This window comes from Dryobates pubescens, chromosome 2 (assembly GCF_014839835.1).
Source record: "Dryobates pubescens isolate bDryPub1 chromosome 2, bDryPub1.pri, whole genome shotgun sequence".
Lineage (NCBI taxonomy): Eukaryota > Metazoa > Chordata > Aves > Piciformes > Picidae > Dryobates > Dryobates pubescens.
Genome location: NC_071613.1, coordinates 29036740 through 29050657, shown reverse-complemented (window position 1 = coordinate 29050657; position 13918 = coordinate 29036740). Strand labels below are relative to the sequence as shown.

The following is a 13918-nucleotide window of genomic DNA, read 5'->3' as shown; positions in this document are numbered from 1 at the left end:
AGACTGGTGGTACTGGAGGTGCAGAAATGTACATGACAGAGCTGTGTACGGTCCTTAATTTTAGCAAAGGTGTATGATCTTGACAATAAAGTGTTGGGAAATGCTAGGTTATCTTGACAGATAGTAATTCAAGATTCCTTGTAATGTTCTGGAGTTGTGGAAATTCTTCTCGAAAGAAAGTGAAGAAGCAACTTCTTGGGAGTGTTGTTTTTGTAAAAAATCGTGTAGTTTTAAAGGTGGTGGTGAATACACAAGGTGACACAGGGTTATGCTTGTTTTGCTATCAGCACACACAAGGGGGCAAAACTGTTTAACTAAACCCCATGACCTCAGTCCTTGCCCACAGAAGAATAAAATTTTTAAAACGTCATGAAAATTAGTTCTCATTTGTACCTGTTCCTTGGTTACTACAGGTTATGTCTCCTAACTGTAAAAAGCCTTTATGGTGCCATTCATCACCACTAAATCTTGTGAATGTTTAGAAATCCTAATGGTGGTTTTATTTTTTTATTTTGTAGCCTGTAGCTTCCTTTCTGTAAGGAAAGCTGTTTTGTGAGCAAGGAATTATTTTTGTTTTAAATGATGCAATCAACTCCATGCACTGTGATTTAAGAGATTTTATTTTCCTGGAAGGGATGGGTAAATTTTTTGGTAATTTCTCCCTAATCTTATTACCAAACAAAATTTGAGTACTTGTATTTAGGCAACAAATTTTTGGTGGGTTTTGTCTTGCATTAGAGATTTGCTTATGGTAGTTGCTGTGGAGGGAGGGATTTTCAGTGTTCTAAATGAAGGCAGGGGGCTTAACCAGTGGCTTTGTTGTGGGTGAATTAGTACTGAGCACATAAATTTAGTCATTGCTGTGTAACGAGTGCTAGTTAATGACTGAAATATGTTGTCAGTTTCTCTGAGTGAAATTTTATTCAATGATATAACTACCAATTCTAGCTTAGCAAAGTGCTTTACAATGTGAGAAAACCTGCTTGTGGTTTGGTTTTCAGGTCATAAGGTTTGGGAAGGTAGGATTATGCTTCATCTAGCTAGAGCATATTTCAAAGGCCAGCTTAGGGAGCAACTGTAGAATTAAAAAGGGTAATTGAAGGAATCATTTAAAGCAGTGTCTGTAAATTAATGGGAACTACTAAGAATGGGAAGGAGAAGGAAGTTAACAGTAAATTGAGCAAAGATGATGTAATAAATTATATGTAGTGATATGTTTAGCACAGTATACAAGAGATCTTTGGAACTAACTCAGTTTTTTTTATATACTGACTCTGTATTCAAATGCATACAACTGTTAGTAAATACACTACGTCTTTTGTAGACGGTGGACATTCACAAAGAGAAAGTTGCTAGAAGAGAAATTGGTATCTTGACTACAAACAAAAACACCTCAAGAACTCACAAAATCATTGCACCAGCTAACTTGGAGCGACCAGTTCGCTACATCAGGAAACCTATTGATTATACAATTCTAGATGATATTGGACATGGAGTGAAGGTAGGTGATATTGTTAAAACAGCCAAATTGCTGCAAATACATTGTCTTTGTATATTTTAAAAATAACCTGATGCTTTTCATAGTAATATACCAGTTTCTCATTGCCTGGCCACTCTGTCTAAAAACATAAGAGGATTTGGGTCAAATTTGCAGTTGCTCTTTCCCATTCTCTTGCCCTAGTTGTTCTAAACCTTGTGATCCCACTAAATCTTCTGAGGATACTCAGGACTGTGTCTCTCACCTTCTAAAACACTTGTAAATACTTTCTTGTGTGATGCTGCTGATACACTATCACTTTTCTGCCTGAATTAACACCACAAAGTATGATCCAGCTGTAATTGCTGCTGGTTTACTTTGAAACTCACCCAGATAAAGGGTTTGCGTGAGATGTATTATGTACTTTCTTTTCTTCTTTCTGTCAGAGTCAGTTATACCCATATCCTGTGATGTTCTTTGCTAAATTGAGATCTCTACACCTTTCAGAATGGAAATACTGCTGCCAAGTTCAAAGCCACTTGGTTCTCCCATTTTGATTAGGAAAAAAAGGAATTGTTTCAGGGCAAAGATCATACTGAGACACAACTGAGTGGTGCCTATTGTATGCAAGTGGTAGATCAGTGTACACAACAGTGGTAATATCATGTGTGAGATTAGACAGGCATTTTAAAAAGCACATCCTGCATGTAAACATAGTCTTAGGAGACATGAGCTCATTGTTAACTTGTTAACTGCCAGGAAAACAAATATGGAAATGAGAACACTGCCAATATTAAAGTTCCAGGAGAAGAAAGGTAAATAACACAAAATGGTGTTGTTTTTACATGACAGACTAACAAATCTGTAAATCTGCTAAGTAGCAGTAAGGTAAGATGCTTCTTCCAGTCAGTGTACACCAGAATTTGTTTTACTTGACACCTAAGTGCATTAGATTATCTAAATTGTTCAACTTGAACTGTCTGCTTGAATAGTCATTTAAATGGCAATAGATTACTTAAACAACTTAAAATTTAGATTCTGAACAGTCTGATTTTACTCAAGGTCTTCTCAACATCCTGTTCAGTAACAGAAAGTCTTTTTTTTTCCCCCCATTCCTTACCAAAAGAGCCCACCTCAGTTTGTAACTCTAAACAGATTTTAAAAAGAAAAGAGGATAAGTGACTCTTCAAGCTTAATTTGGAAAACCAAGCCAAACAATAAAAGCCCAGCATTACTGACTACAGTTTTGGCCAGGAAATTGTTACCAGTTTTTGGTTAAAATCTACTTACAGTTCTTAAAAATTTTGAGATTTTGCAGGTCAGCCGAACTCCTCCTGGATATGGATGGTACATATTAACCTGTAGGATTACTGTTGCTAATGCTGTAATGATCACTTTTCTTTAAAGGAGATTGTGTTTGAACTTGTTAAAGAATTGCTTTGCAGCACAGTATTATCACCGGCTGTAAACCACTATAAATTGGTGTCCCACTTGCCTCAATGTAGCAGAATTATGCTCACTGTGATGCAACGAATTACGTTCTTTTGAAAGAACATACTTCATCAAATGGATGATGACTCAAATGTGTACTTGCATCTATTTTTATGCTTGTGATATGTTTGAAACATTTTACAAATTACATTTAAAATGTAGTATATTTATTTAGAAAATGAAAAATGTTGTGTACTTGTGAACTAATAAGCAGAGAACTTAAAATAAGATTAAGATCCATGGATGTCTTCCAGTAAGGTTAATCCTCTGTTTAGCACAGAAGAAAGATGTATTCCCTTGCTGATGGGGAGAAAGTTGTTAGTTCTGCCTATGAACTTGGTGGTTTTGTTCTGCTTGAGTAACTACAGATTGCTTTACTAGGTCTCTATCTGAAGATCAAAAAGGAGGGAAAATTAAAAGGGATAGGAACTTTAAATTTGTCTATTTATATCTCTTTATTCCTTGAGCTGTGGCACTTTTCAAATAAATAATCAGGAGTTACTGAATAAATATAATTTAAGTTCCAGTTAGCATCACAGTGCCTTAGTCTATATTCTTTGTCCTTTTTCTGCTGTAAGGATTTCCTTCTGCTTCTTGAACACAGAATTAGGCATTGTCAGGACGTGAAAGAGCTAATGCAGCAGGCATTCATTGTAAGCTCCAAGAAAAATGTCAAACTGGACAGAGAATAGTATGGAATAAAAAGGGAGCATCCTTAGTCAAAAAATCTGGTATGCCATGTTGAGAGATGTGGTATAGGCATTTGAGCACCTATTCCTTCTGTTTAGAAATTCAAAGCACTGGTAGATACCATCTTCGGGAAAAGTGCTCTACAATATGGTTTCTTAACAGATAAGAGGAGAATTTAAGTGCCACTGAATCATTCCAGCAATTCCTCCTCATATTCCCTCCCTGAAGCTACAATGCTACAAAAGTCTGAAGAGCCTGTTCTCCAAGGGAGACTTGCTTTTTTGTTTTTAATATTTCCTGAATTACAAAGTCTTCCAATCTGCCCTTTCTGCCAAAGAGATCTTCAGTCAAGAAGATGGGGAAGGAAAAAAAAGAGTGAAGTCTGATCCATTCCAAGTGATGTGTACTATAATTACTAGGTAGTGCTGCTGTGCAAAAAGTCTGTGCTCATGGGCCCGCTAATGTAGCTGGCCACTCTGGCCAGTGTAGGGGAACCTGGTTTTTCAGTGTAGTTATATGAAACAGACACTGTTTTAGTCAATAGATCTGTAAAACATTTAACTCATACCCCGGGTATTTTTCTGGTAAATGAGGTTGTTTCTCTTTTAGCACATTAGGATCTTTTCTAAATGGGTGAAAAAGAGCAGTTGTTCTTGAGGCACCACTGTTGTGATTCTGCATGTTTAATATAAGAGATGTAATGGAAAGACTAGTACTTTTGAAAACATTGAGGAAAGAAGATGTGCCAGTAAGATATAGGACCTAGTGTCAAAAAGCTAGCACATAAGTTTTAAAAATTATTTTGCTGTTTGTTAATGTCTTACCAGTATGTTCTAAACTGTGTATTTTGTGGTGCGGTATCCATATGGAGTGCTGTATAGACAAGATATCATGATTTGCTCTTGATCTTTGTTCAAGAGAACAAACTTCATGGCATCAGGTTGAGTTAACTAACAGTATTGTCTAGGAAAGAATGTATATTACCTTAATATTCTAGAGGCTTCTATTTCAACTAGTTATAAATATGCTAATGCATGTAACAATTTAAATGAACTCAGGGTATTGACAGGACTATCCTTTGGCAGTTCAAATACATTAATCTCGGAAGTTAATCCATCTAGATCTCACAGTCCATTCTGAAAGAAGCTGACTTTTAGCACTGTAAGAACTTGAGTAAACTGTACAAGCAATTAAGCATTCATTTTAAGCTGTTAAGCTAAAGCCTTTGTGGTCAATGTATATTGAAAGTTTCAGCTTGAAAATCTTTTGTTCATGACACATTCTGCTTTAACCACTCTTTCTATGATCTACTGATACATTATTTTGTTAATGCTGAATGCTTAACTTTTTTCTTTCTTTTTCCTTTCTCTTCATATCCTGAAGTTCCAACTAACCTTTCAATGCTTTTTTTTTTTTTCCTTACCTCTTTTATTTGCTCCATTTATGCATTAAGTGGTTGCTTAGATTTAAGGTAAGAAACCCCAGGGCTGGATTTCCATTCTTACTCTTCTGAGACTATTACACACGGGGAGATGATTAACATGTTACTGATTGTAGCAGAGAGAGCAACACCTGCTCTCTCTCCTGTGTATCAGACCTTCTGTTGAATGGTTTCATTGCAGGTAAATGTTTTGTGATATAAACTGATGTATTTATGTAATAAGCTAACACAGTTCATTTTAAAAGCTTTGTGGCAAAATATTAACTGCCTTCAGCATATCCACCACATCATTTACAAGGGAGGAATGTTGCGCTAACCTTGTGTAGACAAAAAGGTACAAGTGACTAAGTAGCAGCTGAATATGAGCCTCCCCCTGTGTAATATTCTTTTTATCCTATATACGGTGTAAGTTAAGATTTGATCTGGATTAATGTTTCAGTGTGAGATTGCACAGATAATGGGCTCCAAAGATGTGTAAAAAAATCAAGCTCTGAATATTATTTTTTTAAAGTTGCAGTATCCTTAAATTTTTCAGAAACAACTGGCACTGTTTAAATACCAAGACACACCTGTATATGGACATTTTAACAGATTTGATAGCTTGCTGTTTAAGAGTTATTAAATATTTCACACAACTAAGTGATTTGTTTAGTTGAATATCAAATGAATGAACTCAGACTGAAGTATGAATCATGTAACATTTTCAAGGATCTTAGAGATTTAAATGTTAGTAGCCTTGGTAGCTGCATTAGTATTAATAAAAAGCATCAAATCAGTTAGACAAGCAGTTAAAAGAAATTACATTATACTCTGGAGTTCATAATACATTAATTCATAGGCAGGTTATAGCCCATATTGAGTTATTATCCTCCTCCTGAAGTGCAGCTGGTTGGGGGAAAGAGGGGATGAAAGATTTTGAGTAGTAGCTGGCATAGTTTTAGAGAGGGAAATGTATTTTAGAACATAGGAGATGAGTATGTAGTATGAGTATATTAATTAAATGAAGCTTGTAGTTGATGTGAAATATTTTTCATAATTAAGTATTTTCCATGACTGGAAAAAGCTAAAAGAAAATCTTCTATGTTCCTGAAAAGATTGCCTGTAAAACCAGGTATTACTGTGGATATCCCAGTGATGGTACTTCCAGTGAGGCGTTTAAGTGTATGTAGAACATGTGATCACAATGGAAAATGTTTAATAGATGAGAGATTTGTTGCATGTTATTTTATATTTATTTTTACATGAATGTGTGAGGTAGAGAATTTCAATTCACATAGTGTTTGAATGCTTTTTGTTTGTGGATTGCAAAAGATATCTCCTCCCGGACTTATCTTTCTGTCTGTTTTAGAAAATGAGAAGGTGGCTACTAACTCTAGTTCTGTGAGAATAAGAAATTTATTTTACTTACAGGAGCTTAGAAATGAAGTCTTTAGCCTTCATTTATTTTTCATGGCTGCAGGGGAGCCTTAGTCTTACCTAACAGTTACACTATTAAACTGATTGTTGCAGGGCTAACTGTGCTTTTGTCTGGGTAGGTAGCTTAAATTTAAATTCTGAATGAATTTTGAAGAAAATTTCAGTTAAAAGTCAGAGGAATATTAATTGAAATTGGCATTGTTTAAGTTGTTTTTGTGTTTACCAGATTTGATTCTTCAATTACTTTAGGTAAAATAAAAAATAGGTAAACACGCTTGCTGAAGCTTCTACTTATGGCCTTTTGTCAAGACAGGGTTGAAATCTAGACATTTCACTTCCCTATCAACTGGTTAATCAATTGACAAACTATGGTTTGCTTAGATGTGCAGAGTAAGTACTTAACTGGCTGAGCACAGCCTGAAAAGGAATTTACTTTGAGGCAGCAGATGATGAGCAAAAAATCTGTTCATCCTCTCATCCTCATTGTAGCATTACCTAGATGAATCAAGATGTGGAAAGGGAGTTTTGATTCAACTGTAAGTTGTTTTTCTGAAGTTGCATATAGAATTGCTCAAGAAGGTTGGGTAGCTGCTTGAAGTTTTTGAGTATAATCCACTGATGCAACGCTTACTAGGTTTTTGGCAAAGGTGATTCTTCTGATGTCCTGAAAGTTCTATAAAATTTGATGTGACTATAAGGCACCCCTTAAAAAGTTTAGGACCAAGTCCAATTTTAGCTTTAGAAAGCTGCTCCTTCTGAGGTTTGGTTGTGTGGAATATCTAGTATTCAGACTTTTTGGGGAAAAAAAACAACCCAGCACCACAAACAAACAAACAAAAATTCCCTCTTTGTTTTGATAGTTAACTGGCAATGAGGGTTTTTTTCAGAAAAATAAAAATGTGAATTGAAATACTTTGAGCAGGTAAGTTCCTAATCTCCTTACAGCCATGTAAATACATAGTGTATCCGTGCAAATGCACATTGCATATCTGATGACAGCTCTTATATCTTACCAACTATGTATCTCTCCACTTCCTGTTTGATGAATTTTTTTGACCATGAAAACGTTTCCAATAATTGAACTGAAAGCACTATATTTGTCAGTTTTAATGAGTTTATATCACTGAAGTTTATCACTCCACTGTATAAAAAATTTGTAATCTGTTAAATGTCTATAAAAACATAACTATAAGAGAATTTCAGTCATCTGTTAGGACCATAAGAAGGTGATTTAATCACTGGGATCTATGAAAAAACCCATAACTTTTAATTATTTAAAACAACCCCCCGAATGTAAAATTATAATTTTCTAAGGGTTCTGGTCAGCCCTGTGTCATGTCTTGAAGTCATTCAGGTATTGCCTTTCTAAAACTGAAATACTAGTGTACCCTTTTTAAATGGAATAGTCATGTTCCACAGTGGTCCATTTCTTTACAGTTACTTTTGTGGCTGTTACTGTGCAGCTGGATCTCAGAGTGTCCTCTAGGATTACAGTTCCAGTGTTGCAAGAGTTACAGCTTCGGTGGGAGATGCTTCTGTAGTGCAGGTGCTTGCTAATTGACATATAAAAACCTTCTGCAGGATATCCTGTGAAAAAAGCCTTATCCAATATCTCCACAAAATTATTTAATGATCCTCCATGTAATTTCAGTTGGTAATATTTTGCACTTTCTTACTTCTGTGGGAAGAGGCAAAAGAAGAATTGGAAAAATAACTGCATGCATTCTGCATAGAACCTGGGTACTCCTTGTCTGTTTGCAGGGCTGTCTTGCTTTCAGAGCAGTCACATTTTTTTACCTTTTTTTTTTTTTTTTCCCCCCCTGAGCTTTGTGCTTGAATCATTGCTCTGGTGGTGTGTGTTTGTTTGTTTGTTTCCCTTCTCTTCTAGCATAGTGGTTAGCTGTTCGGGTAGTTGTGAACAAAGGGGAGGAAGGGGAGGTGGTACTTTGTATTTCTTTGTTGCAGGCTCTGTTTTGCCGCACAGTTTCCTCTGCTTTCACCTTCTAATTAAAGCAGTTGCATCCTGGATAGTTCCAGCTGTGCAGCACTAGGGGAAACCTCATCAGAAACAGTACAACTTTTGGTAAATTCATACTTCAGAAAATGTGGGGTGTGGTGGTGGTTGTGTTTTTGGATTTTTTTTTTTGTGTCTGTGTGTGTTTTTGGTGCTTGTTTGCTTTGTTTTTTAAATTTGATCACAAATGGAAATGTGACCTTGTGACCTTGAGTTTTGTGCTTGCTTTGGATTTTAGAAATTTGTAAGAAGGAAGTGTGTGGATGAGGATTTGTGGAAGCTATCTTTACAACCATGTACAAAATAGATAAACCAGTAAAAATTTTGCAAGAGGCAGTATTAGTGGCTTCCCCCCCCATCCCCTCCATGTTGTATTGTTATGTCAGCTGAAGTTGCAATTTGTATAGCTTTCATTTTTCTTTTTCTTTCTTAAGGCAGTCTGTAACCTTTTTTAGTGCCCTGCATGTTGTTATTTATACAGATCTGTGCATTTGAATCAGAACTGTTAGAACCATTTTATATTCTTCGTTTCTCTTCTGTGATTATTTGACCATAAATTACTCAGGGATGTTTAACTTAAAGTAGCTGATCTTAAAGCCATTAATCCTGAGATTTGAAGACAGCCTTGTAAACTCAAATTAATTGTGCTCTCAACATTTCAATTTCAGTGTTGAAAAGTCATTTCAAAGAGTCTGAATCAGCCTACTGCTTGTGCATTTTGCCATCTTTCATGTAATCTTAAGGATGACTTCTTTTGTGACTGAAGTCCCTTGATTAAACAAGTATCACTTTTTCTTTGGTCACATTTTTTTTAAAGCTTTCTTCCATCCTACGTCAAGGATATGTTCATTCTCAGTGTTAAAGAAATTAACAGTCACTGGAGTTCTGTGTTTGGCAAGTATTACTTACACTTCTTACTGTGGTGGTGTCACTGTGTCTTCCACCTCTACTGTCCTTTCTTTTTGTGTATCTTTATCACAGTGGAAGCCTAAAACTTGGTATTTATTCCTGCAATGATTGTATACAAATAATAAGAGTCTCGATGGAATTCCATATTCTGAATGGAATCTTAGTAATAACTAGTGGTTACATCAGCTGGCTGGAAACAATAGCATAGCCAAACACCTAAATGTACTGTACAGGGGCACGTGAATGGTCTGAGTTTGCTGTCATCTGAAGACATCCAAAACCCCTGCCCAACTTAATGGGCTCTTTGAAACATAGCAAATGGCAATACAGTGATTGTTTAATTAAAGTGGTGTTTTGTGTGTGGGTTTTTTGACCACTGAAATAGGCAGGTGGGAGAAACGGGCATCTTTAATGAAAGAAGAAATACAGGGAGTGCTGCAACTTTAAAAAAAAATCAGATTGTGTTATTTCTTAATGTTCCGTGTATAGAATAAAATACACTTAATTTTATACTTTCCCTTCTTCCCTTAAAGTAGTTGTAGTTCAGTGCTTACTTCATCCCTCACTTGAATTAACTTTGGATTTCTTGTTGCTTAGAGTTGGCTTAAAGGACTTTATAATGCTGTGCAAAAGAATTGTCTTAAATTTACTTTTGCACAACTAAATCCGAACATCTGTTTTTGAATCTGACAAAAAAAACCCTGAAAACCAAACAAACCCCCAAAACCTCTTCCAGCACTTGGTTTTCTTTTCCTCCCAGCAGACTGAAAAATGTGATAGCTCTGGGATTATTTGGAGTTAGGGATTCAAGTTTCGGTGGACTAGAATACAGAATATGTTACCCTTTACACTGTTCTCAGTATTTATTAATGCACAAATCTAAACATTGTCAGGATTTTAAGCAAGTTGTTATAGTCAAATTTTGAAGGAGTAATTTGCCTTTAATGATGTTTGCAAATACTCTTAATGCCTTGATCACTGTGATTTTTTTTTAATTTTTTTTTTTAAATGGGAGGTGGAGGCAGAAGTGCTCTGAAGTAGAGCATGACAGGAACAACAGGAAAAAATATGTAAGCGTACTGATTTAAGTTTGTTGAATATCTGTAGCTAAGCAGTAGTTTGAACATTCATAAATCCAAGCTGTTTAATAGAGACTTCTGTGTAAGAAGACTATGTAGTGATTCCTGTAAGGATGCATATTTTGAGAGAACCGTGCTTAGCCAGCACCTCACAGAGGAGCAAAATGCCTACATTGTTAACAGTTGTTGATGGTGCCTAGATTGGTCAGTTAGTTGGGAATGCAGGTGGTTCCTTTTTTGTTTTTCCAGAAGTTAGAGTAAATTTTTTAATGTAAAAGTTACTTCATTATTTTATTCTTAAAAAGGGGGAGGGGACAACAGGAATTACATCACATCACTGCTGGATATTTTTCTCCCCATCCATTTATTTCCTAAGAGATTAACTTGCTGCAGATTTGATGGGGGAAAAAAGCACATATTTTAATTTTTTTCCATGCAGCTTTCTTTCTGTGTTTATATATACATCAATAATGTTTACTGTGAATTAATTTACAATTACAAATGAAAACTGTTGATATCATACTGTGAAGATACTAAAACATTAATGGATCATATTTGGAGATTGATTTCTCCAAATGTATGAATTACATTAAATTGTGACCTATTAGCTATAATTTAAAGTGTATTAAATACATTTTTGTGAAGTTATCATTCAGTAGTGCAACATGAAATAACTGCCTTTGTCTCAAGAGATGACTGGAAGGTTTAATCAAGTTTGATATGCTGTCTGTATTATCAGTCATTTAATGTTGATGTGATAGCCTAATGGCAAATTCACTTTTTGTATATACAATTTTGAAAAACCCTGTGTAATAGAGTCCTTTGAGCACAACTCTTGACTTCTAGCAGAGTGGAAATCGCATATAAAATGCATGGCCTCTCCGTTTTTTTTTGTTTAGACCTTCCTCTACTTAGAGTTAATTGCTGAAGACATCTTAGTGTTTCTCACCCAGGAAACTGAGCTTAGTGAATGTTTTCTTCTCCCCATTCTTTTGTACAGGTCAGCACACAGAATATGAAGATGGGTGGACTGCCTCGTACAACACCACCCACACAGAAGCCACCAAGTCCACCGATGTCAGGAAAGGGAACTATTGGGTAAGTGCAGTCACCAAATGTGTAATTTGCTGTAGTGAGCAGAAGGGGGGGGAAAGGGGAAGATTCTTTCTGAAGTGTGTATTGTTTTTATTGCTGTTTGTTTGTTGTTGTCATTTGGCTTTTTTGTTTGTTTTTTGGTTTGAACCATTCACAAAGGTGAAGAGGTATTATATCCACATCCTCTTACACTGATCATGTTTTATATATCATTTAGCATGTTTCTGCCACAAGACAGCAGGCATCAGCAGCCTTTCCCAATAGAAACGTTTTGTCATTGCAGAGCACTTAAAACGACATGCTTTAGAGCAAAAAGTCATTAACTATGTGGCTTTAACAAGTGGTGCTAAACAACTGGAAAATCAGTATGTGGCACTGTTCATTAATTATTTGTGCTGTGTGTGATAAAAGTACTTTCCTGTTAATTCTGTGAACTTGACTTTGAACTTAGTAAAATATGCTAGAGCTGGGATGAATGTGATTATTGGTATGTGATTAGTTAATGTACATACAGATCATGGTGGTTTATTTTATAACAAGTTCTGGATTACTTTCAAAACAAGAAGAGGATGTGTGACAGAGCTTATTAATAGAAAGACTGAAGTACATAAAGGACATTGTTATATTTTTTCTCATCCTATGAAGTGGGTACTATAAACTTTTATAGATAAAACATTTTACCTCCCATTACTGATTGGTACGTAGCTATCATTTAAAGAATAAAAAATCTTTGGTTTTGTCTGTGTTCTCTTAATTGTTTTCTGAAATATGTTTGTCCCTGTGTAGACGTCACTCTCCCTATCGTACGCTAGAGCCAGTACGTCCCCCAGTGGTACCAAATGACTACGTGCCTAGCCCAACACGCAATATGGCTCCCTCACAACAGAGCCCTGTTAGAACAGCTTCTGTGAATCAGAGGAATCGCACATACAGGTATTTGGTGTAGTCCTGTACAAGGTCTGTTTAGTATTGTATAAGCACATGGGGAAAAAGGCTATGATAAGTATTGAATCCCTCTGCAATTGTACATTGAGGCATGGTAATTCATGACATGGACTGGGAATGTTATTTGGCATGATGGGAATGCTCTCTAATGAAACTAGAGTAACGAATCGTGGTAAGATTGTTTACTTAATCCCCTAGTCACCTTGATTTTAGTGCTAACACAGTACTTAATTACTAAAATTGTGGTATTTCAAGTAGGTAGATCATTATATTACTTTAAAGAATGCTTACAAAACAGGGAAAAACTTTGTATGCAACTCACCTCCTACCTGTTGAAGGAATACATACACAGTATGCTTGTAGTTCACACTGCTTCAGCAGTCATTGATCTTAATAGATTGAGTAGCCTAAAAGAACATTGTATTTTGAGAATACTGGTGACTTCAAACACAGAATAAAGATAAACTAGAAGGCTAGCCCTTTCTCTGGGATAATTAAGAACTTCATGATATGACAGGTCTAAATACTTCCCTTGAAATTTTTGCTTTTTAAAGATCATAATTACTTAAGGGTGGCTAAACGGACTTAAAATGTAAGAGAACTTAATTTTACTGTTGCACAATTTCCAGATTTCAGTAATCTCATGTGGAAGCATATAAATCACTCTGAACATCTGCACATTTTATAAGTTACAGGAAAATTATCTGTATTTGCTCAATAGGGGGTTAAAATATTGGAGTGATGTACTTTGAGCAAGGTTCCGGAAGCGTTTAATTTATGGGCAAGTTCACTGACACTGACTGGAAAACTACTTGTGTTGTAGCCAAGGTGAAGAGTTTTAGGAAAACTAAACTTTATGTAGCATTACATCATTGTTTCTTTCCTCTTATTCCCTGCTACTTTGAATTAGTAAGGTGCTCTTTGAAGGATCTTACATTTAAACATGCATAGCAGCATATTCATACCCTGGGTTATTTTGGTTTCTTACAGCAGCAGTGGGAGTAGTGGAGGAAGCCACCCAAGTAGTCGGAGCAGCAGTCGAGAGAACAGTGGAAGTGGAAGTGTGGGTGTTCCTATTGCAGTTCCCACGCCGTCTCCTCCCAGTGTCTATCCAGGTAAATGAACACTTCCTCTTTCTGACTCAGCCTTTATCTTTAGCATTTGCAAGTCTCTTAAACCCCAAGAGTTCATTATCCAGAAACATGCAAGACTTGAAAATTGCGTGCTGTTGATAGGATGAGTTTAAATCAAGTAGTAGTTTTTCTGGGAGTGTCTGATGAACTCTAGTACTTTTTATATATTTTATCAGATTTTTTTTGTCTAGCTGTCTGCATGTGACTGAGTAGGACACAACAGCCTTT

The 13918-nt window shown here is 35.9% G+C and overlaps 1 protein-coding gene across 18 annotated transcripts in view; it reads left to right on the top strand.

Moving 5' to 3' along the window:
• ABI2 (abl interactor 2) overlaps positions 1-13918 on the top strand; it is a 61372-nt gene that overhangs the window by 29694 nt on the left and 17760 nt on the right. For 4 of the 18 annotated variants that reach the window (XM_054173668.1, XM_054173723.1, XM_054173685.1 and 1 more), the window contains exons 3-7: positions 1325-1501; positions 5112-5129; positions 11518-11615; positions 12399-12545; positions 13548-13672. In XM_054173668.1, the coding sequence (XP_054029643.1) occupies positions 1325-1501; positions 5112-5129; positions 11518-11615; positions 12399-12545; positions 13548-13672 (565 nt within the window). The remainder of the gene's footprint in view (positions 1-1324; positions 1502-5111; positions 5130-11517; positions 11616-12398; positions 12546-13547; positions 13673-13918) is intronic. The other 14 variants (XM_054173678.1, XM_054173725.1, XM_054173706.1 and 11 more) reach the window with 5 other exon arrangements.